Source organism: Nerophis ophidion, linkage group LG29 (genome assembly GCF_033978795.1).
Source record: "Nerophis ophidion isolate RoL-2023_Sa linkage group LG29, RoL_Noph_v1.0, whole genome shotgun sequence".
In the NCBI taxonomy this organism is placed as follows: Eukaryota; Metazoa; Chordata; class Actinopteri; order Syngnathiformes; family Syngnathidae; genus Nerophis; species Nerophis ophidion.
In genome coordinates this window covers 13,928,132-13,956,046 of record NC_084639.1, presented here as the reverse complement: position 1 = coordinate 13,956,046, position 27,915 = coordinate 13,928,132, and the positions used below count along the sequence as shown (strand labels likewise).

At 39.8% G+C, this 27,915-nt stretch overlaps 2 protein-coding genes across 6 annotated transcripts; one reads left to right on the top strand and one right to left on the bottom strand.

Moving 5' to 3' along the window:
- The first annotated feature begins 94 nt into the window (after positions 1-94).
- Positions 95-20,692, top strand: LOC133545928 (oocyte zinc finger protein XlCOF6.1-like). Of its 4 annotated transcripts, none has more exons than XM_061891664.1 (3): positions 95-494; positions 4,688-4,867; positions 18,197-20,692. In XM_061891664.1, the coding sequence occupies exons 1-3, from the start codon at positions 374-376 to the stop codon at positions 18,232-18,234; spliced, it is 339 nt and encodes a 112-aa protein (XP_061747648.1). In that variant the 5' UTR covers positions 95-373; the 3' UTR covers positions 18,235-20,692. The 4 variants fall into 4 exon arrangements, with proteins under 4 accessions (XP_061747648.1, XP_061747647.1, XP_061747644.1 ...); XM_061891663.1 differs by lacking the exon at positions 18,197-20,692 and adding an exon at positions 10,620-13,598; XM_061891660.1 differs by lacking the exon at positions 18,197-20,692 and adding an exon at positions 6,896-13,598.
- On the bottom strand, positions 14,833-27,780 carry LOC133545923 (zinc finger protein 709-like). 2 transcript variants are annotated; one of them, XM_061891655.1, is made up of 4 exons: positions 27,352-27,780; positions 24,261-24,552; positions 19,735-20,028; positions 14,833-18,551 (listed from the first exon to the last, which is right to left on the bottom strand). In XM_061891655.1, the coding sequence occupies exons 2-4, from the start codon at positions 24,421-24,423 to the stop codon at positions 16,234-16,236; spliced, it is 2,775 nt and encodes a 924-aa protein (XP_061747639.1). In that variant the 5' UTR covers positions 24,424-24,552; positions 27,352-27,780; the 3' UTR covers positions 14,833-16,233. The 2 variants fall into 2 exon arrangements, with proteins under 2 accessions (XP_061747639.1, XP_061747640.1); XM_061891656.1 differs by lacking the exon at positions 14,833-18,551 and having other exon boundaries at positions 18,633-20,028.
- Between the last annotated feature and the right edge of the window lie 135 nt (positions 27,781-27,915).

The following is a 27,915-nucleotide window of genomic DNA, read 5'->3' as shown; positions in this document are numbered from 1 at the left end:
GAGGAAATCCCATTAAGAACCTGTGGGGGGCAGCAGCACGCCTGAAATGCTCTTGGAGTCTGCTGGAAAATAGAAAAAAGAAAAAGAACAAGGAAGTAAAAAACAACAACAAGATGGCGTTTTACGGAAAAGGCCTTGACGTGGGCATTATAGTTCTGTATTTTTAATCAGTGCATACATTTGCACATATAGGTTTTTTCATACAGTCAATGTCGTTAGTAACTGTTTGTATTCGGATACATTAATCTGAGCCCACTTTGAAGCTTCTAGTGCTAGCTAGCTAGCTTTAGCTTGTTAGCTGCTAACACGGACGCGGAATATAGCAAGCAGAGGTCAAACAAATGTGAGTGTAAAGTGTTGTGAGTGTGTGAAAATGTGCGAGATAACGATAGCAGACTTTAAGAATGAACTCTCTCCAACAAAAGAGGAGAACAATCGACAACTTCAACTACTGGACGCTGTTTTCCAGAATCGAGTTGTGTTACACAGCACAGGTTGGTTTACTTCTTACTCTCACATGTTTACTAACTTTATATTTCATTATTAAAACTATCCTTAAAGGCCTACTGAAATGAGAGGTTCTTATTTAAACAGGGATAGCAGGTCCATTCTATGTGTCATACTTGATCATTTTGTGATATTGCCATATTTTTGCTGAAAGGATTTAGTTGAGAACATCGACGATAAAGTTCGCAACTTTTGGTTGCCAATAAAAAAGCCTTGCCTGTACCGCAAGTAGGAGCCGATGTGCATGTGACGTCGCCGGTGTGAGTGCTCCTCACATCCTCAGATTGATTACAATCATAGCCACCAGCAGCGCGAGTGATTCTGACAGAGAAAGCGACAATTTCCCCATTAATTGGAGCGAGGATGAAAGATTTGTGGATGAGGAAAGCTAGAGTGAAGGACTAGAAGAAGAAAAAAAAAGACGAGGGCAGTGGGAGCGATTCAGATGTTATTAGACACATTTACTAGGTTAATTCTGGAAAATCCCTTATCTGATTATTGTGTTACTAGTGTTTTAGTGAGATTATAAAGTCATACTTGAAAGTCGGAGGGGGTGTGGTGACCGCCAGTGTCTCTGAGTGAAGCCACGGAGGAGCCAAGAAAGTCACAGCTGTCTCTTTGAAAGCTATCCTTAAAGGCCTACCGAAATGAGATTTTCTTATTCAAACGGGGATAGCAGGTCCATTCTATGTGTCATACTGGACCATATTTTTGCTGAAAGGATTTAGTAGAGAACGCAACGATAAGGTTCGCAACTTTTGGTCGCTAATAAAAAAGCCTTGCCTATACCGGAAGTAGAAGCCGATGTGCGCGTGACCTCACCGGTGTGAGTGCTCCTCACATCCTCACATTGATTACAATCATAGCCACTAGCAGCGCGAGTGATTCTGACCGAAAAAAGCGACAATTTCCCCATTAATTGGAGCGAAGATGAAAGATATTTGGATGAGGATAGTGAGAGTGAAGGACTAGAAGAAGAAAAAAAGAAAAAAAAAGGCGAGGGCAGTGGGAGCAATTCAGATGTTATTAGACACATTTACTAAGATAATTCTGGAAAATCCCTTATCTGATTATTGTGTTACCAGTGTTTTAGTGAGATTATAAAGTCATACCTGAAAGTCGGAGGGGTGTGGTGAGCACCAGTGTGTCCGAGTGAAGCCATGGAGGAGCCAAAAAAGTTGCAGCTGTCTCTTTGACAGCTGCTGCAGGAAGAACAACACAAGCTCCGCTCATGTTTACGGTAAGAGCCGACTTATTACCACAATTTTCTCACCGAAACCTGCCGGTTGACATGTGGTAGAGAAACATGTTTGCTTGCCTGCTCTGTTCCATACTAAAGCTTCACAACAAACAAAGAAACTCCGGCTGTGTTTATTTGGCCACAGCCGTCCGAAATCCACCGCTTTCCACCAAATGCATTCTTCTTTGTAGTATCCGTTATTAATTGAAAAAATTGCAAAAGATTTTGCAACACAGATGTCCAGAATACTGTGTAATTATGCGATTAAATCGGACGACTTTTAGCCGTGAGTGGTGCTGGGATAAAATATCCGCTACAACCAATAACGTCACAAGCACGCGTCAACATAAGCTTCATCATTCCGCCACGTTTTCAATTGGACACTTCGCGCAAAATTTAAAATTACAATTTAGTAAACTAAAAAGGCCGTATTGGCATGTTAATATTTCATCATTGATATATAAGCTATCAGTGTGTGGTCGATAGTAGTGGCTTTCAGTAGGCCTTTAGAATTGTCTTATCAGGGTGAAGCACTGCTTTGTTTTTGTATTGTTCATGAAAATGAGACAGTTTCAGACACAATATGTATAACAGGTTGATGTTCCTCTGTTTGTAACAAAGTGTACAAACATGTTTACACAAAACTCACACATATTTTTGACATTTTAATCCATATAGACTTAGACAAACTCTATTGATCCATAAGGGAAATTGTTCCACACAGTAGCTCATTTTCAAAGAATGGAAAGGGTAGGGATGGAAAGGATAATGCAGGTATAAAGTAGACAAAAATTGTACCAAAGTAACAATATAAAATTTAACATATATGTAATATTTACATATTATATATAGAGTATATAATATATACTGAAATAATATATTATTATATAATATTATGTTAGGGCTGGGCGATATGGCCTTTTATTAATATCTTAATATTTTTAAGCCATGTCACGATACACGAAATATATCTCGATATTTTGCCTTAGCCTTGAATGAACACTTGAACACAGTATGATGATTCTATGTGTCTACATTAAAGCATTCTTCTTCATACTGGATTAATATACGCTCATTTTTTTAACTTTCATGCAGAGAGGGAAATCACAACTAAGTCAATTGACCAAAACTGTATTTATGAAACAGTTATTAAGCAGTGGCACAAACATTCATTTGATTTCAAAACAGAAAGTGCAAGATTGTCAGAGACATTTTGAAACAAGCTATAAGTGCACTTTTGTGCATGGTGTCACTAAGACGTCATATCAAAACAACACCAAATTAAAGTGTACTTTTTGTAAAGAACTCCACTACAATAGTTAAAAACAAAAAAAGTGTGCTTTTGTGCATGATGTCACACAAGATATTTCAATAACTGTCAAATAAAAATTAGCTGCATAATAGGAAATCAAATGGTTTATATCCTTCGCTCTTTGGTAGGTTCCTGCGGACGTTCGCTCTTTCTTTTGTTGACTCATTTTTTCTTACCGTGTTGATGTGGAAATGGTTGCTTCGGCATTTAGTGGGTGTGGCACCGAACGGAAATCAAGCAGTCTTCATTCTCTAGCGGGTGACTTTTCAAATGATGCTACAAATTAGCAGTAGGTGCTACGTTTGTAGCAACGCTTTTGCCGCATACTTGTTCGACATCTTCCTGCTTGAAGCCAAACCACTGTCAGATGATGGACCCCCGCTTTTTTTCTTAGGAATTAATTCTTTCTTCATTTGTTACCAGATTCAAGCCTTCTTTCTCTCGTATTACCACTTGCACTGCTCCGCTAGCATCATAGCTAATGTTACCCATGCTGCTACCGCTCTGCTCAACGAGGGCGTATGACGCGACAGTATGTGACGTATGTAAGAAGTTGTGCTTGTTTTAAGTCTCTGTGAGAAGGAGGGACAAGAAAGAGTGAAAAAAAGCCTGTAGTGTAATGCCCACAGCTAAAAGCAACTGCGCGAGAAAGGTATAGTCGAATATCACGATATAGTTATTTTCCATATTGCACAGAGACAAACCCACGATATATCGAGTAAATCGATATATATCGCCCCGCCCTATATTATTTTGTATGTAATATATACATTATATAACACATCCAAATTACCATGTACAATATTACAGTTGCAGCAAAAAAAGGGCAGCATAAAATAGAGAGTAGATCCAGCAGAAAAGATACATTATAAACAAAGAGAGGTAGCTAACATAGAAGCAGTCAGGTAATAGACAGATATCATCTATTGCTGTATGGCGAGTGATTATACAGCTGGATTTTATGCGGAATGAAGGAGTTCTTGAATTGAACACTGTGGAAACGAAGCTGACGGAGCCTGTTGGAGTATGAGCTCCGCTGTACCTCAATTGTCTGTTGGGGTGGGTTGCCAGGATTGTCCACAACGGCGAGCAGTTCGTCCAGTGTCCTCCTGTCCCTCACTGACACAAACGGAATGAAGGAGTTCTTGAATGGAACACTGTGGGAACCAAGCTGAAGGAGCCTGTTGGAGTATGAGCTCCGCTGTACCTCAATTGTCTGTTGGGGTGGGTTGCCAGGATTGCCCATGATGGCGAGCAGTTTGTCCAGTGTCCTCCTGTCCCTCACTAACACAAATGCCTCCCCCTGCATGCCAATAGTTTGGCTGGCTTTCTGGATCAGTTCGTCAATCTGGTTTAAGTCCATTTTGCTGGTGCTGCTCCCCCAACAAACCACTGCAAAGTACACGGCACTGGCCACAAAAGACTGAAAAAATATCTCCAACTGCTTGCAGCACACATTAAAGGACCTAAGCTTCCTCAGGAAAAAGAGTCTGCTCATGCCCTTCTTGTACACAGCTTTTCTATGTTTTTGTTGGTTGTTTAGCTACACACTTTTAACACAACACACAGAAGAATGCAAACAATCTCATTGATTCTATTTTAATCTTATTTACTTATTCACCCTAAAGACATCCAGCAGCCCCCCAACATCAGAGAGGAAGAGGAGGAACTCTGGATCACTCAGGAGAGAGAGGGTCTTCTTGGGCAGGAGACCGATCTCACCAATTTTCCACTGACTGTTGTCTCTGTCAAGACTGAAGACCATGAAGACAAACCATCTGAGTCTTCACAGCTTCATCACAGTCCAAGTAAGCAGAAGATCCCAATTCAATTTTATTCTTAGGGCATTCAATCGATCACAACAGGACTGTTCAGTTTGTCTTAGAAGACATTTGGCCTCTAATCCAAGTAGGCTTCATCCGTTCATGTTCATAGACTTAGTCATCTGAATTTAGAATCTTAAAATGTTTTAAATTCTGTCAAATTTCACAAAACAATCTTAAATAAATAATTGAAAGGTCTCAAAAATTGTAAGGACAATATTTTTTTTCCAAACCCCGTTTCCATGTGAGTTGGGAAATTGTGTTGGATGTAAATATAAACAGAATACAATGATTTGCAAATCCTTTTCAACCCATATTCAGTTGAATATGCGACAAAGACAACATATTTTATGTTCAAAATGATGGCGAATAATCATTAACTTAGAATTTCATGGCTGCAACACGTGCCAAAGTAGTTGGGAAAGGGCATGTTCACCACCGTGTTACATCACCTTTTCTTTTAACAACACTCAATAAACGTTTGGGAACTGAGGAAACTAAATGTTGAAGCTTTGAAAGTGGAATTCTTTCCCATTCTTGTTTTATGTAGAGCTTCAGTCGTTCAACAGTCCGGGGTCTCCGCTGTGTTATTTAACGCTTCATAATACAACGCACATTTTCGATGGGAGACAGGTCTGGACTGCAGGCGGACCAGGAAAGTACCCACACTCTTTTTTTTTTGCGAAGCCACGCCGTTATAACACGTGCTGAATGTGGCTTGGCATTGTCTTGCTGAAATAAGCAGGGGCGTCCATGAAAAAGACGGCACTTAGATGGCAGCATATGTTGTTCCAAAACCTGCATGTACCTTTCAGCATTAATGGTGCCTTCACAGATGTGTAAGTTACCCATGCCTTGGGCACTAATGCACCCCCGTACCATCACAGATGCTGGCTTTTGAACTTTGCGTCGATAACAGTCTGGATGGTTTGCTTCCCCTTTGGTCCGGATGACAAAATGTCGAATATTTCCCAAAACAATTTGAAATGTGGACTCGTCAGACCACAGAACACTTTTCCACTTTGCATCAGTCCACCTTAGATGATTTCGGGCCCAGAGAAGCCGGTGGCGTTTCTGGATGTTGTTAATAAATGGCTTTCACTTTGCATAGTAGAGCTTTAACTTGCACTTACAGATGTAGCGACAAACTGTATTTATTGACAGTGGTTTTTTGAAATGTTCCTGAGCCCATGTGGTGATATCGTTTAGAGGTTGATGTCGGTTTTTGATGCAGTGCTGTCTGAGGGATCGAAGGTCATGGTCATTCAATATTGGTTTCTGGCCATGCCGCTTACGTGGAGTGATTTCTACAGATTCTCTGAACCTTTTGATGATATTAAGGACCATAGATGTTAAAATCCCTAAATTTCTTGTAATTGCACTTTGAGAAACGTTGTTCTTAAACTGTTTGACTATTTGCTCACACAGTTGTGGACAAAAGGGTGTACATCGCCCCATCCTTTCTTGTGAAAGACTGAGCATTTTTTGGGACGCTGTTTTTATACCCAATCATGGCAGTGTGTGTGCTGCTGGTCCACTAACAGTACTAACCTTTAACAGTTAATTTGACTCATTTTCATTAATTACTAGTTTCTACGTTACTGTTTTTATTTTATCTGAGTTTCATTTTTGTTCAAGAAAATATTTTTTATGTATTTATTTAGACCAGGTTGTCAACCAACTTAGATTGTTTAAAGGGTTCTTAAAACAAGGTCCTGTCCAGATTATGTCCAGGTCGGGAGTGCCTCATTTTCTTGACCTGACCTCCTCCTGGAGCTGCAGCCTTGTATAATGACACTCGCTTGTAATAAAGCAACTTTTGGTTCAGTAAAGCGTCTCCAACGTCTCTTTTGATCCGGCCGCACTGTCGTGTTGCCCTTCTGCCCGGTAGAGAATAAGAAGATCAGAAATACACCTCAAGATCATATGCTGGCGCAGGACAAATGCCTCGTGTGACTGAACTAAGCCAGATTTTCCTAAAGCGTGTGTTTGTCTTCTTGTGTCCTGCTGTAGTTCGCCAAGAAAATATTTTCCCAAAGCTGCAGGAAGAGCTACAGCCCCCCCACATGAAGGAGGAAGAGGAGGAATACAGCATCAGGCAGCTTGAATGTCATGAGGAGTTCCCAGTGGTTGGTGTGAATGTGAAAAGAGAAGAGGATGAGTTCAAAGGTGAAAGTGAGGAGAAGAAAGAGGCGGAGCTTCCAAGCAGCAGCTCAACTCAACACATGACAACAGAAGCTGATGGAGACCACTGTGGAGGATCACAAGCAGACAAGATCTCAGCCCCACTATCAGATAGTGACAATACAATGTCACTTTCTCCTGACTCTGACGATGAAGACTCTACAGCTGATAAGACACATCACGCTAACAACGCACGCTTTACATGCTCTCACTGTCACAAAACCTTTCCCAAGAAACATCGACTGAAAAGTCACGTGAAATATCACACAGGAGAAAAAACATTTCTGTGTTCTGTGTGTAGTAAAAGATTCTATGAGAAAGCACACTTGGTAATGCACATGAGGGTACACACTAGCGAGAAACCCTTTTCCTGCGCAATCTGCGGTTTATGTTTTACACGGAGCGGGAGTTTGAAAGTGCACGGGAGAACGCACTCTGGAGAAAAACCCTTTTCTTGTTCAATGTGTGGTTTGTGTTTCACACGGACTGAGAGTCTGAAAGTGCACTCGAGGATACACACTGGGGAGAAACCGTTCTCCTGTTCAGTGTGCGGGGCGACTTTTGTGCAGAATCAGCAATTGAAAAAACACATTAGGAAACACACTGGAGAAAAACCTTTTTCCTGTTCAATATGTGGTTTATGTTTTACACGGAGTGAAAGTTTGAAAACCCACGCGACAATACACACTGGAGAAAAACTTTTTCCCTGTTCAGTGTGTGGTACACGATTTTTAAAAAAACAAAATTTGAAAAACCATATGAGAACACACACTGGAGAGAAACCTTTTTCCTGTTCAATCTGCGGCGTGTGTTTTACACGAAAGGAAAGTTTGAAAGCCCACTCAAGGACACACACCGGGGAAAAACCTTTTCCTTGTTCAGTGTGTGGCACAAGTTTTGTGCGGAATCAATCCCTGACAAAACACATGAGAACACACACACTGGCGAGAAAGTGTTGAGTTGCAGTGTGTGTGATAAAATATTTTATTATAAGTAGCAGCGTAAGAAACACGTGTCTGTAAGATCAGTAGCGGCAAATGAATCTGCAGAATTTTAAACATAATGATGATGTGTGACATCATTATTGTGTAATACATTTTTATCAATATTTATACCGTTTATATGTGTAAAAAAATAGTAAGAAAAATCTGTAGCGGTGTCATTTGTGTGTTGTAAATAACAACCACGGGCAAAAGGAGAGACTGAAAAGCTGCTCTGTTGTTAGCCTTAAAACTGGTTAGTAAGCCAGTCTGGTTGCATGACGTCATCGTCTATTTTACATTATTGGCCATGACTCAATTACATATCAATGTAATGGACACTGTAGAAAGACATAATACATTTGAAAAATAACACATTTTTTTAGAACTCCAAAACCAGTGAAGTTGGCACTTTATGAAATTCGTAAACAAACAGATTTCAATGATTTGCAAATCATTTTTAACTTATATTCAATTGAATAGACAGCAAAGACAAAATATTTAACGTTCCATCTGAGAAATGTTTTTTTTTTTAGCAAATAATCATTACTTAGAATTTAATGGCACCAACACATTGCAAAAAAAGTTGTCACCAGGGCATTTTTACCACTTTGTGACATGGCCTTTCCTTTTAACAACATTCAGTAAACGTTTGGGAATTGAAGAGACCAATTTGTGAAACTTTTCAGGTGTAATCCTTTCCCATTCTTACTTGATGTACAGCCTAAGTTGTTCAACAGTCCGGAGTCTCCGTTGTAGTATTTTAGGCTTCATATTGCACCACACATTTTCAATGGGAGACAGGTCTGGACTACAGGCAGGCCAGTCTAGTAACCACACTCTTTTACTACGAAGCCACGCTGTTAAAACACGTGGCTTGGCATTGTCTGGCTGAAATAAGCAGGGGCGTCCATGATAATGTGGCTTGGATGGCAATTTATGTTGCTCCAAAACCTGTATGTACCTTTCAGCATTAATGGTGCCTTCACAGATGTGTAAGTTACCTATGCCTTGGGCATTACTACACCCCCATACCTCCACAGAAGCTAGCTTTTGAACTTTGAGTCTAGAACAATCCGTATGGTTCTTTTGTTCTTTGTTCCGGAGGACACGACATCCACAGTTACCAAAAACAATTTCAAACCTGGACTCGTCATACCACAGAACACTTTTCCCCTATCAGTCTATCATAGATGAGCTCGAGGCCAGCGAAGCAGATAGCGTTTCTGGGTGTTGTTGATAAATAGCTTTCACTTTGCATAGTAGAGTTTTAACTTGCACTTACAGATGTTGCGACGAACTGCAGTTACTGACAGTGGTTTTCTGAAGTATTAATGAGGCCATGTGGTGATATCCTTTACACACAGACCTCTGTTTTTGATGCAGTACCGCCTGAGGGAATCATCGCTTAAATGCAGTGATTTCTCCAGATTTTCTGACACTTTTGATGATATTACGGGCCGTAGGTGGTGAAATCCCTAAATTCCTTGCAATAGCTCGTTGAGAAATGTTATTAAACTGTCGGACGATTTGCTCACGCATTTTTTGACAAAGTGGTAACCCTCGCCCCATTCTTGTTTGTGAATGACTGAGCATTTACTGGATGCTGCTTTTATACCCAATCATGGCACCCACCTGTTCCCAATTTGCCTGTCCACCTGTGGGATGTTCCAAATAAGTGTTTGATGAGCATTCCTCAATTTTCTCAGTCTTTTGTGCCACTTGTGCCAGCTGTTTTTTAAACATGTTGCAGGCATCAAATTCCAGATGAACTAATATTTGCAAAAAATAACAGTTTTCCAGTTCGAACGTTAAATATCTTGTCTTTGCAGTCTATTCAATTGAATATAAGTTGAAAAAGATTTGTAAGTCATTGTATTCTGTTTTTACCATTTACAAAATGTGCCAACTTCACTGGTTTAGGGTTTTGTACAAATAAACGTTTTTATGTCCTTTCTTTTTATTGTTTTAATGTCCAAAACAAAATAAAGTGAGTGATTGTTGCCTACCTGCAGGATTGGAAGGATTACTTTAAAGATGTAATCCATTACAGTTTAAAGGCCTACTGAAATGAGATGTTCTTATTTAAACGGGGATAGCAGGTCCATTCTATGTGTCATACTTGATCATTTCGCGATATTGCCATATTTTTGCTGGAAGGATTTAGTAGAGAAGATCGACGATAAAGTTCGCAACTTTTGGTCGCTAATAAAAAAGCCTTGCCTGTACCGGAAGTAGCAGACGATGTGCGCGTGATGTCACTGGTTGTGGAGCTCCTCACAAGCTCACATTGTTTACAATCATGGCCACCAGCAACGAGAACGATTCGGACCGAGAAAGCGATGATTTCCCTATTAATTTGAGAGAGGATGAAAGATTTGTGGATGAGGAAAGTGAACGTGAAGGACTATAAAAAAAAAAAAACTAGACAGCAGAGCAATTCAGATGTTATTAGACAAATTTATTAGGATAATTCTGGAAAATCCCTTATCTGCTTATTGTTTTACTAGTGTTTTAGTCAGATTATATGGTCGTACTTGTACAACCTGAAAGTCGGAGGGGTGTGGCCACAGGTGTGGTGACCGCCAGTGTCTCCGAGGGAAGCCGCATTTCTCGATGAGGCGAAGGCAGCCGATACTTCCTCCACGGTGCAAGCATCCGACGGTCAGGGCCGGCCGGTGGGAGGAGGCAAGAGAGTCCGCAGCTGCCTCTTTGACAGGTGCAGGAGGAACGACGCAAGCTCTCCGCTCATGTCTACGGTAAGAGCCGACTTAGTACCACCATTTTCTCTCCGAAACCTGCCGGTTGACATGTGGTAGGGAACCGTGTTCGCTTGACCGCTCTGTTCTATACTAAAGCTTTACTGTCATCTTTCGGGAATGTAAAAAAGGAAACAAGGAAACACCGGCTGTGTTTGTGTTGCTAAAGGCGGCCGCAATAAACAGCTTCCCACTTACATCTTTCTTCTTTGACGTCTCCATTATTAATTGAATACATTGCAAAAGATTCAGCAACACAGATGTCCATAATACAGATGTCCATAATAGATGAAAAGAGAAGACTTATAGTTGTGAACGGTGCTGGACCAAAATCGTTTTTAATCATATTTATCTTTTTTTTATATCGGTTTTATATGTATTTATTTTAATTTTTTGTTTTTATTCAGTCATTGGAGGAGCTCGGGATGGTATTTGAATGTTGTTTTTGATGTTGTTGTGCAGCACTTTGGAAACATATTGTTGTTTAAATGTGCTATATAAATAAAGTGGATTGGATAGGATTTACAGCACAGAGCAAATCAAACAATGCGGAGAATAAAGACGAGTATAGCAAGCATGCATACAACAGAACATAATGTAAGGGTTTTTTTCACGTGATTGATCATTGCAGCTGTAATATATTTTATTGTAGTAAATGTTTCATAAAGTCGCTGCTTCACCTTTTCACACAGCACAAGTCCTTTCGTTGACAGTTTATTGGCATGTCATGGACAGACTAGATTAGCCAATTCCTGAAGGAATTGCATGTGAATGCTTCAAATCTGAAGTTCAACTGAAATCCTGGAATTTCTTTTAGAATTGTTGAAGTAGAGCACACAATTCCCAAACAAGCTGAATATTTTGAAGTTGGAACAGTTTGAATCAGATAAAAAATGTGGGAATTGGGGAACTTTAAAAGAATGTCCCGTTGATTTCAATGGGAATTTCCAAACAATTTAGGAAAAGCGGGATTTATTTTTAAAATGCTAAAAAAACTTGAATGGCCTGAATGAGTTGACATAGTGGGTGTTGGAATTTTTCCAATCGGTCAATAAATGTTGAGGTTGTAACATGTTGTATTAAGAAATGGAATTACAGAATTCCTGGAATTTGGGGAAAACTAGGAATTTTTCCAGTTCAAAAAAGTACTTTGTTTTTTTGTCGTGATTAAGAGGAATGTTTTGACGGGGGAACGGTTGAAATGGGTTAAAAAAATGTGGGAGGAGTAGTCGCCAGAAAAAATGGTGGAAATAGAGCATTGGAAAACAAGGAATTCTGGAAAATCCTGGAATTTTTTTTAACTTGGGGAAAATAAAGGTAGCTTGAATTTCCAGGATGGTGGAGTGTTGAAGGTGGAATGGTTTGAATAGGTCGAAAAATGTGGAAATGGTGAATTGATTTTGAATGGGAAAAATGCCCCGGAAAATAGAATCGAATAGAATGCCTTTTATTGTCACTATACACAGGTACAATGATACTAAAAGCAACTCCAGTATCAGTGCAAAAGTCTACAAAATATGCAACACATAGGAAAGAAAGAAGAAGAACAATAGTGCAAAAGGAGCTAAGATGCACAGTCCAGTTGTCAGGTTTGTACCTGACAGTTTGGTCATGTTTTAGTTTTTCCTCTGTGTTTGTCTTATTTCCTGTAAGTGCTTTTATTTTGTCTTTATTTCCTGCTGTTATCACTGAGTGCCTTTTCCCCTCAGCTGTGGCTGATTGGCACCGGGCCACACCTGGTGTCAATCAGCTAGATGCTATTTAGACCTGCTTGTTCCTCCACTCTGGGCTGGATTATTGTCATCAATACTTGCAGCTCCTCCCTGTTATTTGTCGCTATTCCTGTATGCTGTGGACTACTTTCCGTCTTTTTGTTCCTAGTTCCTGTTTGCTGGATCCTGTTTCCCGTTTTCCAGTTTGGCTGTTCCTAGTTCCTGGTTTGTGTTTTTTCATTTTTAAAGATTAAATTATGTTTTCCCGCACCATGCCTTCCGCCATCTCTGCATCTTGGGGTTCGTCACCAACTCAACATGACACCAGTCCTGAGAACGAATATTCTGAACATGTTGTTTAAATATTTTATTATTGTCATGATCCGTGGCAGGTTCATGTTTTGTTTAGTCACGTTCTGTTAGTTCTGGACTCCCTCAGTTCCTGTTTTGTGCATGTCTGGGTTTGTTTTCCTTTCCTTGGGGATTAATTGGGTTCACCTGCCTCTGGTTAGTGGTCGGCATGCTCACCTGCTGTTGACCACTAATCAAAAAGCTATTTATTCGCCTTGCTCATCACACTCGGTCTGGGTTCATTGTTACGTTCAACAGTTACGTGGGTTTTCTTGTTTTTTAGCTCTTGATTCCTGTTCCAAGTGGTTACCATAGCTTCCTGTGCGAGCAGCACGTTTTTCTTTTGTTTTGTTTTTGTCTGCTTGTATCTACGGTGTAGGATTTATGAGAAATAAATCATCTCCTACCTCAAGCTTTCGTCCGGAGTTGTCCGTCTGCATCCCGGGAGAACGACCCCGCAGAAAGATGCGACCCCAACCTAACAATTATATACATATGGACAGACGCATTCAGACTGTGGGTGGAAAGTAAAAATTGCCCGCAGAGAGGTGCTAAACTGTAAAATCAGTCCATATGAGAGTTCACTGTGGTTATTGCTTTGGGGAAAAAAAAACTGTTCTTGAGTCTGTTGTCATGGCCCGTGCGCATGTCAATGCGCACTCATCTGTGCACTCTGCAGCAGGCAGCTGCAATAAATCTGCAATCTGCACACCTGCCACTGATGAGCTCCCTGGGCCAGTGCAGACCTGCGTTCCGGGCGAGAACGTAGCTACCTGTCCTGTACAGTAAGCCAAGCCCGTCAATATATATATATATATATATATATATATATATATATATATATATATATATATATATATATATATGAATGAATGAATGAACTTTATTGTCATTATATTTGCATATAACGAGATTAAACACTCAAACTAAAGGTGCGGTAGTGGGAACAAATATGGGGTGAAATAAATGACATAACAGGTAAAAGGGAAAAACTAACAATTGAAATAAACAGACTACTATCTATGTATTTATATATATGTATGTGTACTTGGACATATATATATATATATATATATATATATATATATATATATATATATATATATATATATATATATATATCTCAATATCAATCTTGAGCTTAACTACGCCCCCTTGTGGTCTGTGCTGTCTACTCCCCCCTGGTACATAACATCTGTTTGTCGTAGACCTGATGACCCTGTAGCGCCTTCCTGAGGGCAGCAGGTCAAACAGGTCAAAGCCAGGATGGGAGCTGTCCTTGATTATGTTCGAACCTCTGCTGAGGCAGCGGGAGGTGTAAATGTATATCAGGGAGGGGAGAGGGCAGCCGATGATCCGCTGTGCCGCCTTTACCACTCTCTGGAGCCTCTCCCTGTCTGCAGCGGTGTAGCTGCCGTACCATGTTGTGATGCAGTATGCCAGTAGGCTCTCAATGGATGAGCGATAGAAGGTCAGCAGCAGGTTGGAGTCCAGGTTGTACTTTTTGAGGAATCTCAGGAAGTGCAGCCGCTGCTGAGCCATCTTAATGATAGCAGTAGTGTTATCTGACCAGGAGATGTTGTCAGAGATAAGGACGCCAAGATACCGGAAGGTGTGGACCCTCTCCACACACTCATCCTTGATGTAGAGGGGGGCTCGATCATTCAGGATGGTGGCGGGAGACTTCTTCGGCACCGGAATTATTATAGTTGATTTCAGGCAGGACGGGATGACTGCCTGGGCCAGGGAGAGATTGAAGATCCTGGTAAAGGTGGAGGTGAGCTGGTGGGCGAACGCTCTGAGCACCCTGCCAGGAACTCCATCTGGGCCGCAATTGGCCTGCGGGCCACGTGTCTGAGACCCCTGGTTTAAACAGATATAGTTTTAGTCACTTACCAAAATAAAAAAATCAGATTAATACAAAACGCTTCGGTTTACACATCCAAAAAAATGTGAATATACAATCCAATCCAATCCACTTTATTTATATAGCACATTTAAAACAACAAAATGTTTCCAAAGTGCTGCACAACCATATTAAAAACAACATTCAAATACTATCGTGAGCTCCACCAATGACTACATAAAAACAAAAAATAAATAATAATAATAATAAATAAATAATAATAAAGGGACGGCGTGGCGCAGTGGGGAGAGTGGCCGTGCGCAACCCGAGCGTCCCTGGTTCAATTCCCACCTAGTACCAGCCTCGTCACGTCCGTTGTGTCCTGGGCAAGACACTTCACCCTTGCTCCTGATGTGTGCTGGTTGGCGCCTTGCATGGCAGTGTGTGAATGTGTGTGTGAATGGGTAAATGTGGAAGTAGTGTCAAAGCGCTTTGAGTACCTTGAAGGTAGAAAAGCGCTATACAAGTACAACCCATTTATCATTTAAATAAATACATATAAAACCAATATAAAATAAATTGATTAAAAACGATTTTAAGGGTGAAACCAATTAAAACAGTAAATAGAATTTAAAATGTTAAAACACAGAGGGCAACAGAGGACCATACAACTCACGTAGTGTTAAAAGCAAACATACAAACAAACAAAAAAGCAAGTTTTGAACATTGAACATAATTGTTGCTTTTTCCTTATGAAATACAATGAATAAAAAGACCCATCGATATTACAATGCTAAAAGAAGATCCCTAAGAAACATTTTCTTTAGCATCACAACATAAAGTGATGATGAAATAGCACAACTCGAGTACTTTTTAGTAGGAGACAAACCAGCAATGCTAACATGTTTCTTATTTATTCCAACGTTAGTAATAGTTGTATTTGAACAATACATTTCACATTCATTGGACCGACGACTCATAACGTTAGCGTTCTCCAGTGTGGACGGGAGAACAGATGCCAAACTCAGATTTCACAACTCTCTGCTCCTCCAATAGCCCCCCAAATTACAAAAGGAGCCAATCGGATTCTGGTGAACAGGCTCAAACACAACCACGGCCATTTTACATATTCTATCATAACAACAACAAATATTTGCTGCTTTTGTGTATGTGTTTTGCTAATCAATACAATTAATCATTTGAATAAATATATATAGACGTTTAAAAGATATGTTCAAAGGTAACATACGATAATCTGTGGTATTCTTAAATGAAACAATATAGTAAATCTTAAATTTTACTTTGAGCAAAGTTGCACATAATGGTGACTCATGTCTAAAAACGTTGGAAACATTGGAAAGAATATATTTTGCCAGTACTACAAATACATTTGAGGGTTTTGTATTTCATAACATTATGAATGGTTAATATGGACCTTAGCCAGACTTCAGAGAATTCTTACAATAGACTTCTAGTAAATATTGGGTCCATTCAAAGCGGACCCCCCAAAAAAACAACGTTATTCTTTTGTGTGTGTTCTCTGGTGTTTTTGCATGTGACATTTGGCAGAGAAACTTTTACCACAATCTGAACAGCTGAACGGTTTTTCTCCAGTGTGCGTTCTCTTGTGTCTTTGCAAGCTACTTTTGTCAGCCAATCTTTTACCGCACTCTGAACAGTCAAAAGGTTTATCTTCTGAGTGTGTTCTCTTGTGTCTGTGCATGCTACGTTCGTCACAGAATCCTTTGGCACACACTGTACAGCTGAAAGGTTTTTCCCCTGTGTGTGTTCTCATGTGTGTTTGACAACTTCTTAAGTTAGATAATATCTTCCCACACACTGAACAATTGTAAGATGTTTCGGCTGTGTGTATTTTCTTGTGCGTTTGAAATGTGTATTTGTCTGAGGATCTTTCGCCACACACTAAACAACTGAACGGTTTTTCGCACGTGTGTGTTCTCATGTGTGTTTTCAGACCATCTTTGTCAGACAATCTGTTACTGCACACTGAACAACTGAAAGGTTTTTCTCCTGTGTGTGTCCACATGTGTCTTTGCGCGTGACCTTTGTCAGAGAACGTTTTACCGCACACTGAACAACTGAAAGGTTTTTCTCCTGCGTGTGTCCTTGTGTGTCTTTGCATGTGACCTTTGTCAGAGAACGTTTTACCGCACACTGAACAGCTGAACGGTTTTTCTCCAGTGTGCGTTCTCATGTGTCTTTGCATGCTACTTTTGTCAGATAATCTTTTACCGCACTCTGAACAGTCGAAAGGTTTATCTTCTGAGTGTGTTCTCTCGTGTCTATGCATGCTACGTTCGTCACAGAATCCTTTGGCACACACTGTACAGTTGAAAGGTTTTTCTTCTGAGTGTGATCTCTTGTGTCTAAGCATGCTACGTTCATCGCAGAATCTTTTAGCACACACTGTACAGTTGAAAGGTTTTTCTTCTGAGTGTGTTCTCTTGTGTCTATGCATGCTACGTTCATCGCAGAATCTTTTAGCACACACTGTACAGCTGAAAGGTTTTTCTTCTGAGTGTGTTCTCTTGTGTCTATGCATGCTACGTTCATCGCAGAATCTTTTAGCACACACTGTACAGTTAAAAGGTTTTTCTTCTGAGTGTGTTCTCTTGTGTCTATGCATGCTACGTTCATCGCAGAATCTTTTAGCACACACTGTACAGCTGAAAGGTTTTTCCCCTGTGTGTGTTCTGATGTGTGTTTGACAATTTCTTTTGTCAGATAATATTTTACCACACACTGAACAACTGAAAGATGTTTCGCCTGTGTGTGTTTTCATGTGCGTTTGAAATTTATATTTGCCAGAGAATCTTTCGCCACACACTGAACAACTGAACGGTTTTTCGCACGTGTGTGTTCTCATGTGTTTTTTCAATCCATCTTTATCTGACAATCTTTTACCGCACACTGAACAACTGAAAGGTTTTTCTCCTGTGTGTGTCCTTGTGTGTCTTTGCATGTGACCTTTGTCAGAGAACATTTTACCGCACACTAAACAACCGAAAGGTTTCTCTCCGGTGTGCGTTCTCATGTGTGTTTGCATGTGACCTTTGTCAGAGAACTTTTTAGCGCACACTGAACAACTGAAAGGCTTTTCTCCGGTGTGCGTCCTCATGTGTGTTTTGACATGGCCTTTGAGAGAGAAGGTTTTACCACAAACTGAACAACTGAAAGGTTTTTCACCTGTGTGTTTTCTCATGTGCGAAGTCAAACCAGATTTTACAACAAAAGCTTTTGAACAAACAGAACAAACAAAGGGTTTTTCTCCTGTGTGCGTTCTCATGTGTGTTTGCACATTACTTTTGTGAGAGAACGTTTTACCGCAAACGGAACAACTATAATATTTTTTTCCCGTGTGTGTTCTCATGTATGATTCAATATTTACATTAAAGTGTGACATTGTGTTGTCAATATCTGACAGTGGAGTTAAGAGTGTGTCTGCTTGTAATCCTCCACAGGGGTCTCCGCCAGATTCTGTTGTCATGAGTTGTGCTGAGCTGCAGCCTAAAGGTTCCACGGCTCTGTTCTTCTCACTTGGACTATTAAGAGGTGAGGACTCAGGTGGTTTGTCTTCATGGCCTTCAGTCTTCACAAAGGCAACAGTCAGTGGAAACTTGGTGAGATCAGCCTCCTCTTGCCTGAGAAGACACTCGGCCTCCTCAGTGATCCAGAGTTCCTCCTCTTCCTCTTTAAAGTGAGGGCGATGTGGCTCCTCCTCTTCCTTGTTCAAATAATGGGGCAGCTCCGAAGCGAAGCTTCCCGCCTGTGGTCGAAGAACACATTCTTTTTGATGTCCAGTCAGTTGCTGGATGTCTGCAGAACACAAACAAAACAAACACACTTTAACTCAGACATGTCAAATACTTTATAGTACATAAACTATAAATACGGGACAGTGTGATGATCAACGGTGTCACTTAAGTCATTGTTAAAATGACAGGTATGTGATATTCCATGTCGCCAGAATGCAAGACATATGGGACAGTTAACTAGGTCAGAGGTAGAGAGCATACACAGTGGGGCAAAAAAGTATTTAGTCAGCCACCGATTGTGCAAGTTCTCCCACTTAAAATGATGACAGAGGTCTGTAATTTTCATCATAGGTACACTTCAACTGTGAGAGACAGAATGTGGGAAAAAAAATCCAGGAACTCACATTGTAGGAATTTTAAAGAATTTATTTGTAAATTATGGTGGAAAATAAGTATTTGGTCAACTAGTCAAAGCTCTCACTGATGGAAGGAGATTTTGGCTCAAAATCTCACGATACATGGCCCCATTCATTCTTTCCTTAACACGGATCAATCGTCCTGTCCCCTAAGCAGGAAAACAGCCCCAAAGCATGATGTTTCCACCCCCATGCTTTACAGTAGGTGTGGTGTTCTTGGGATGCAACTCAGTATTCTTCTTCCTCCAAAAGCAAATAATAGAAAGGCGTTTAATTCGCCAAAATTCACCCATTTAGAGTTCGGAAATCGATTAAAAAATATATATGATCTTTTTTCTGCAACATCAAGGTATATATTGAGGCTTACATAGCTCTGGTGATAATGTTCCCCTTTGATGAAGCATATTTTTAGAATCGGTCACGTTAAAAAGCAAGTATATCTCCACCTTGAGTTAAAGTTAAAGTACCAATGATTGTCACAATGAAATTTGTCCTCTGCATGTGACCCATCCCCTTGTTCACCCCCTGGGAGGTGAGGGGAGTAGTGAGCAGCAGCGGTGGCCACGCCCAGGAATCATTTTGGTGATTTACCCCCCCCAACAATTCCAACCCTTGATGCTGAGTGCCAAGCAGGGAGGTAATGGGTCCCATTTTTATAGCCTTTGGTATGACTCCACCGGGGTTTGAACTCACGACCTACCTCAGGGCGGATACACTAACCACTATGCGACTGAGAAGGTTAGAGAAGGTTGAAAGAGAAGGTCGGAGCCTGGATAAACATCTGTTTCATACATTGCATTGTATTGCATATCTGGATGTTCGGCTTACTTGGACTATGATGAAGTTGTGAGGACTGAGATGGTTGGTTTTCTTGGTCTTCAGTCTTCACAGAGACCACGGTCAGTGGAATCTTGATGAGATCAGCCTCCTCCTGCCCGAGCAGACACTCACCCGCCTCTTTCTCTTGAAGGTTGGGGGAAGGTGGCACCTCCCCTTCATCTTTAAAATAGGTGGGTGGTTCCTCCTCGTCCTCTTTAACATGAAGGGTTGGTTCCTCTTTAAAACTGGGGGTCTGTGGTTCCTCCTCTTCCACTTTAATATTGTTGGGCTGCTGAGTGGACCCTGTGTGAAAATGTGTTCCAAACATTGTATTAGATCAGGGGTCTCAGACACGGGTCGTTATTTTGCGGCCCCCACCTTAATATGAAAGTTTAATGTTAGTGCGGCCCGCAATTTTTATATGAATGGCGCTTGTCCAAAATGGCTCTATCAACGTTCTGGGTCGCGCACCCCTGCGTTAGTGGAAAAGCGGCAAATGAGTGAAAACGACAGAAACGTTGCCATGGAGACGAGGGTTTTCTTACGTGCCTGGCTGCAATCACACCGCAACACCTGTCCGTCAGTAATAACAGTCCCCGATAACCTGGACCAATTCTGCGCGGATCATATTCTGTTTGGGTTTTTCGGGTCACTTGTCTTTTTCTGTTAGTGTTGGACTCCGTTTAGTTCCTGTTTATGCACCTCTGAGTTTGTTACCATAGCAATTTATTACTTTCACCTGCCGCTTGTGCTCCCGACGCACACCTGTTTGTCATCACTGACATTATTATTTAAGCCTGCCTTTGCCGTTCAGTCGGTCTGGCTTCTTTGTTTTTGCATCACTCGACTGCCACGTAAGTTTGTCTTGTCTCCTAGCCCCTGCTAGTTGTCTTAGTCTGTGCTAAGTGTTAGCCTTAGCTTCCGGTGCGCTCGGCACCTCATCCAGTCGGTTTGTTTTTTGTTTTTGTACCAGTGTTGTTATTTTTACCATTAAATCAAGTCCTTACCTGCAAGTCCTGTCCGGATTGTCCTTTGCATTCCTGGGAGAACAAAATCCTACATCACAACGCGACCCGAACGTGACAAATTCAAACCGTTATTTGTTGTTTTTTTATTGTTTAAAGGCCTACTGAAACTCACTACTACCGACCACGCAGTCTGATAGTTTATATATCAATGATGAAATATTAACATTGCAACACATGCCAATACGACCTTTTTAGTTTACTAAATTGCAATTTTAAATTTCCCGTGAGTTTCTTGTTGAAAACGTCGCGGAATGATGACGCGTTCACGTGACGTCACGGACTGTAAGGAAATATTTGCGCTGCACCAAACACGGCTAAAAGTCATCTCTGTTCGTGGCGTAATTACACAGTATTTTGGACATCTGTGTTGCTGAATCTTTTGCAATTTGTTCATTTAATACTGGAGACTATAAAGAACAATGCTGTTGGTGGAAAGCAGTGAATTGCAGCTGTCTTTAGCACCGAGATACAGCCGATGTTTCTTGTGAAGCAGCGAACATGTTTTCTCTACGTCAACCAGCATGTTTTTGAATGGGGAAATTGTGATATATATCTTACCGGAGACATCAATGGATTAGTCGTCGTCCTGCAGCAGCTGTCATGTCAAAAAAGGCAGCTGTGAGCTAGGCTCCTCGGCTTCTCTCTGAGACACTGCGTGTTCACCTCAGCCATACGACCTCGAGGTATGTCTTTACAATCTTTAAAATCTCACTAAAACACAATTAAAACAATAAGCAGATAAGGGATCTTCCAGAATTATTGTAGTAAATGTGTCTAAAACTACTCACAATGCAATCGCCATTTTTTTTTAAAAACTGGATTTATTTATTTTTTTGTAGTCCTTCGCTATTAATATCCTCAGCCACAAATCTTTCGTCCTCGCTCAAATTAATGGGGAAATTGTCGTTTTTTCGGTCCGAATAGTTCTTTTTGTTGGAGGCTCCCATTATAAACAATGTGAGGATGTGAGGAGCCCTCACACGGGTGATGTCATCGTCTGCTACTTCCGGTACAGGCAAGGCTTTTTTATTGGCGACCAAAAGTTGCAAACTTTATCATCGATGTTCTCTACTAAATCCTTTCAGCAAAAATATGGAAATATCTCTAAATGATCAAGTATGACACATAGAATGGACCTGCTATCCCCGTTTGAATAAGAAAATCTCATTTCAGTAGGCCTTTAAGTTGCATTGCCTCACACCAGGGGTCGGGAACCTTTTTGGCAAAGAGAGCCATGAATGCAAAATATTTTACTATGTATTTCCATGAGAGCCATGTAATATTTTTTAACACTGAATACAACTAAATGCGTGCATTTTTAAGTAAGACCAAACATTTTAAGAGTGTAATAAGTATCTTCTTCTTTTTAATAACATTGTTTTTCTGAAGCTGACCAATAATGAATACCTTATTTTTCGGAGTATAGGTCGCACCTGCCGAAAATGCATAATAAAGAAGGAAAAAAACATTTAAAGGCCTACTAAAATGAGATTTTCTTATTCAAACGGGGATAGCAGGTCCATTCTATGTGTCATACTTGATCATTTCGCGATATTGACATATTTTAAATGATAAATGGGTTGTACTTGTATAGGGCTTTTCTACCTTCAAGGTACTCAAAGCGCTTTGACACTACTTCCACATTTACCCATTCACACACACATTCACACACTGATGGAGGGAGCTGCCATGCAAGGCGCTAACCAGGTCCCATCAGGAGCAAGGGTGAAGTGTCTTGCTCAGGACACAACGGACGTGACGAGGTTGGTATTAGGTCGGGTTACGCACGGCCACTCTCCCACTGCGCCACGCTGAAAGGATTTAGTAGAGAACATTGACGATAAAGTTTGCAACTTTTGGTCGCTAATAAAAAAGCCTTGCCTGTACCGGAAGTAGCAGACGATGTGCGCGTGACGTCACGGGTTGTAGAGCTCCTCACATCCTCACATTGTTTACAATCATGGCCACCAGCACTGAGAGTGATTCGAACCGATAAAGCAACAATTTCCCCATTAATTTGAGCGAGGATGAAAGATTTGTGGATGAGGATAGTGAGAGTGAAGGACTAGGAAAAAAAAAAAAGAAAAAAAAAAGACAGGACAGTGGGAGTGATTCAGATGTTATTGGACACATTTACTAGGATAATTCTGGAAAATACTTTATCTGCTTATTGTGTTACTAGTGTTGTATTGAGATTATACTGTCGTACCTGAAAGTCAGAGGGGTGTGGCCACGGGTGCGGTGACCGCCAGTGTCTCTGAGGGAAGCCACGCAGCTGCCTCTTTGACAGGTGCACGAGGAACGACGCAGGCTCCGCTCATGTCCACGGTAAGAGCCGACTTATTACCACAAATTTCTCACCTCACCGAAACCTGCCGGTTGACATGTGGTCGGGAACCATGTTCGCTTGACCGCTCTGTTCCATAGTAAAGCATCACCTTCGGGAATGTAAACAAGGAAACACCGGCTGTGTTTGTGTTGCTAAAGGCAGCTGCAATACACCGCTTCCCACCTACATCGTTCTTCTTTGATGTCTCCATTATTAATTGAACAAATTGCAAAAGATTCAGCAACACAGATGTCCAAAATACTGTGTAATTATGAGATTAAAGCAGACTACTTATAGCTGCGATCGGGCTGGAAAAAAAATGTCCGAAATAAGTCACGGCGTGATAAGACATGTCGTGACAGTACACCTACATAAAGAGCTATAGTGATGCATGGTTAGTTATGGTTTGAATTCATATCCAACAATTGGGAGAACAACTTTTTTTTGTCAGTATCGGCTGCTGAGTTTAATTTTTTTTTATGTTTTCTGTTGGAGGTGTGCCTCAAAAAAATTTTTATGAAACAAATGTGCCTCGGCTCAGAAAAGGTTGAAAAACAGTGTTATAGTGTTAAGCAATGTCAGCTAAGATTTATCTGAGAGCCAGATGCAGTCATCTAAAGAGCCACATCTGGCTCTAGAGCCAGAGGTTCCCTACCCCTGCCTCACACGATGAACACTACATTTACTTCTATATGACGCCAGATAACACTCCGGGAGCAGTCAATTTTTTGCGCTCGATATTATCCGCCGACCACCGTGTTGCTGTAGGGAGGAAAAGCGGAACGACACACATTGCTGAAATAACATTATTATCCGTGCGTCGGCTAAATACAAATATATTCCACAACCCCAAACATGTCTTTTTTAAAGCCTGCAGTGAAGAGCAAAGTTTGTGATGAGTAAAGACAATTCCAGGAAAAGTGGGAGATACAATTTCTCTTCTCTGAGCACAGGGGCACCCCGCCCGACGTGTCTTATTTGCACGGAGAAAGTTGCGGTGCACAAGGAATACAATTTAAAACGTCATTATACAAGTAGACATGCTGAAGAGTATGCAAAACAATTTTTAAGAAATCTTTTCTTGCGGCCTAGCCTCACCCAGACTCTGAATCCAGTGGCCCCCAGGTAAATTGAGTTTGAGACCCCTGTATTAGATAATATCTGCATGTTCTGCTTACTTGGACTGTGATGAAGCTGGGAGGACTCAGGTGGTTGGTCTTCGTGATCGTCAGTCTTCACAGTCAGTTGCCCGAGAAGACACACTCTCTCTCTCATCCAGAGTTCCTCCTCTTCCTGTTTGATGTGGGGGGGGCTGTGAATCTTCCTCCTCCTCTTTAACATGATGGTACGGTGGGTCCTCCTCTTTCACTTTAAAATGGATGGGCTGTGGATCTTCCAGCTTCAAAGTGAAGCTTCTTCTGTGCGAAAGAGAGAGATTTTCTTCTTGACATCTAATAATCTGCTGGATGTCTGTAGGACACAAACAAAACAAACACATTTTAATACAAACATGCCAAAAATGACATAGTACATTGAATATAAATACTTAAAGGCCTACTTAAACCCACTACTTCTGACCACACAGTCTGATAGTTTATAAATCAATGATGAAATATTAACATTGCAACACATGCCAATACGTCCAGTTTAGTTTACTAAATTACGATTTTACATTTCCCGCGGAGTTTCCTGTTGAAAACGTCGCGGAATGATGACGTGATGATGACGCGTGTTTGTGACGTTATTGTTTGGAGGGGACATATTAGCCCAGCACCACTTACGGCTAAAAGTCGTCTCTTTTCATCGCGCAATTACACGGTATTTTGGACATCTGTGTTGCTGAATCATTTGCAAAATATTGGACAAACTTTGTCCAATATTTTCACCAAGATGAAATAAGTCATATTTTTCGTTCATTTAATAGTTAAAACAAATTTACATTATTGCAATCAGTTGATAAAACATTGTCCTTTACAATTATAAAAGCGTTTTTAAAAAAAGGTTACTACTCTGCTTGTATGTCAGCAGACTGGGGTAGATCCTGCTGAAATCCAATGTATTGAATGAATACAGAATCGTTTTGAATCAGAAAAATATCGTTTCTGAATCCAGAATCGAATCGAAAAAAATCGATATATTATCGAATCGTGACCCCAAGAATCGATACTGAATCGAATCGTGGGACACCCAAAGATTCGCAGCCCTAATGTGTCTATATACATATATATATATATATATATATATGTATATATATATATATATATATATATATATATATATATATATATATACATATATATATATATATATATATATATATATATATATATATATATATATATATATATATATATATATATGTGTGTGTATGTATGTATGTGTGGTAAACATCACAAGACTACTTCATCTCTACAGAACTGTTTCATGAGGGGTTCCCTCAATCGTCAGGAGATTTTTTTTATTTCTATTTTTTTTTTTTAATATATTTTTTTCCCGAGCACTATTCTCAGGATAATCTAATAATACTTTGAATCATTGAAATACTTTGAATTATTCACATTATTTACAATCCGGTTTGTCTAGGTTTGGTTGATATCAGTACTTCAGTCATCAACAATTGCATCATCGCAGAAATGAACATTGAAACAGTGTAGGTCTGACTTGGTAGGATATGTACAGCGAGCAGTGAACATAGTGAGTTCAGAAAGCATAAGAACAAGTACCGTATTTCCTTGAATAGCCGCCGAGGCGTGAAATTTCTTCTCACTCCTGCGCTTATTCAAGGCATGCGGTAAAAGTAAGCAGGCGCTAATAATCTTAAAACCTCTTCTTATCCCTGCGCTTACAAATGGCATGCAGTAAAAAATTGAGTGTGATTTAAAAATAACAATATCAAATAAAAAATTATTCCGCGGCCCGGTGGTTGGGGACCTGTGCTCTACAACATGTCAATGCGAAAACCTTTACACCGTGCTATCTGCGTGCCGGTCGGACGCATGCATGTCGTTGCTTCTCATACGAGATTGCAATGGATACTTGGTCAACAGCCATACCTTTTACACTGATGGTCGTAATATAAACATACATATATGTGTATATATACATCTTATTAGATTATCCAGAGAATAGTGCTCGGAAAAAAATAAAAAAATTGAAAAAAAAACAAAAAATCTCCTGACGATTGAGGGAACCCCTCATGAAACAGTTCTGTAGAGATGAAGTAGTCTTGTGATTTTTACCACACATACATACATACATACATTGAGACATATATATATATATATATATATATATATATATATATATATATATATATATATATATATATATATATATATATGTATATATATATATATATATATATATATATATGTAACCACTACACAGCAATACCATAATAATGCGATCTAATTCCAAAACCAAACCTGACCCAGCAACACTCAGAACTGCAATAATCAGAGCAATTGAGAGGAGACACAAACACGAAACAGAACAAACCAAAAGTAGTGAAACAAAAATAAATATTATCAACAACAGTATCAATATTAGTTATAATTTCAGCATTGCAGTGATTAAAAATCCCTCATTGACATTATCATTAGACATTTATAAAAATAAAAAAAGAACAATAGTGTCAAAGTGGCTTACCCTTGCATCGCATCTCATAAGCTTGACAACACACTGTGTCCAATGTTTTCACAAAGATAAAATAAGTCATATTTTTGGTTTGTTTAATAGTTAAAACAAATTCACATTATTGCAATCAGTTGATAAAACATTGTCCTTTACAATTATAAAAGCTTTTTTTTTTAATCTACTACTCTGCTTGCATGTCAGCAGACTGGGGTAGATCATGCTGAAATCTTATGTATCGAATGAATACAGAATCGTTTTGAATTAGAAAAATATTGTTTTTGAATCGAGAATCGAATCGAAAAAATGTATATATTATCGAATCGTGACCCCAAGAATCGATATTGATTCGAATCGTAGGACACCCAAAGATTCGCAGCCCTAATGTGTACATATACATATATATATACAAACGTGTATAAATATTTATATATAAATAAATATATATATATATATATATATATATATATATATATATATATACATATGCACATGTATATACACACACACACATATATATATATATATATATATATATATATATATATATATATATATATATATATACACACATACATACATACATATATACACACAGAAAGTTAGTAAACACGTGATAGTAAAGAATAAACATACCTGCTCTGTGTAACATGTTAGGCTCCTTGAAAACAACACACACTTGTCGTTGACGCTCATTCTCCTCTTTTGTCGGGGAAAGTTCATCCTTGTACTCTGCTGTCTTTCTTTCGCACATCTTCATAAAATCCCAACACTTAAGACGTTACATTTGATCTCTGCTTAACAATGTCTTGTTGATCACTTCCGCGTTTCTTTGCTAGCGGCTAACAAGCTAAGCTAACTAGCAGGGGAAGCGTCAAGGTGCAGATACAAACACTTATTAACGACGATTACTCTAATAAACGACATGTATGAACCGATTAACATCAACTAACTATAATAACCACAATAACACCTTCTTCGTCAAATGCCATCTTGTTTTAATCTTCCTCCTGTTTTGGCGACTTCGTAGTGTTCTCAACCGTGGAACACATGTTGTCCATTATGTGTTTTCTAGGGACATTAATGATTGGTGCACAACAACATAACCAAGCCACCGCTTTAATGCCTATATAGCAAATGCAAACCTTATTTGAGCAATTAATTTTATATGTTTTCTAAAATAATTATATTGTGTAATTT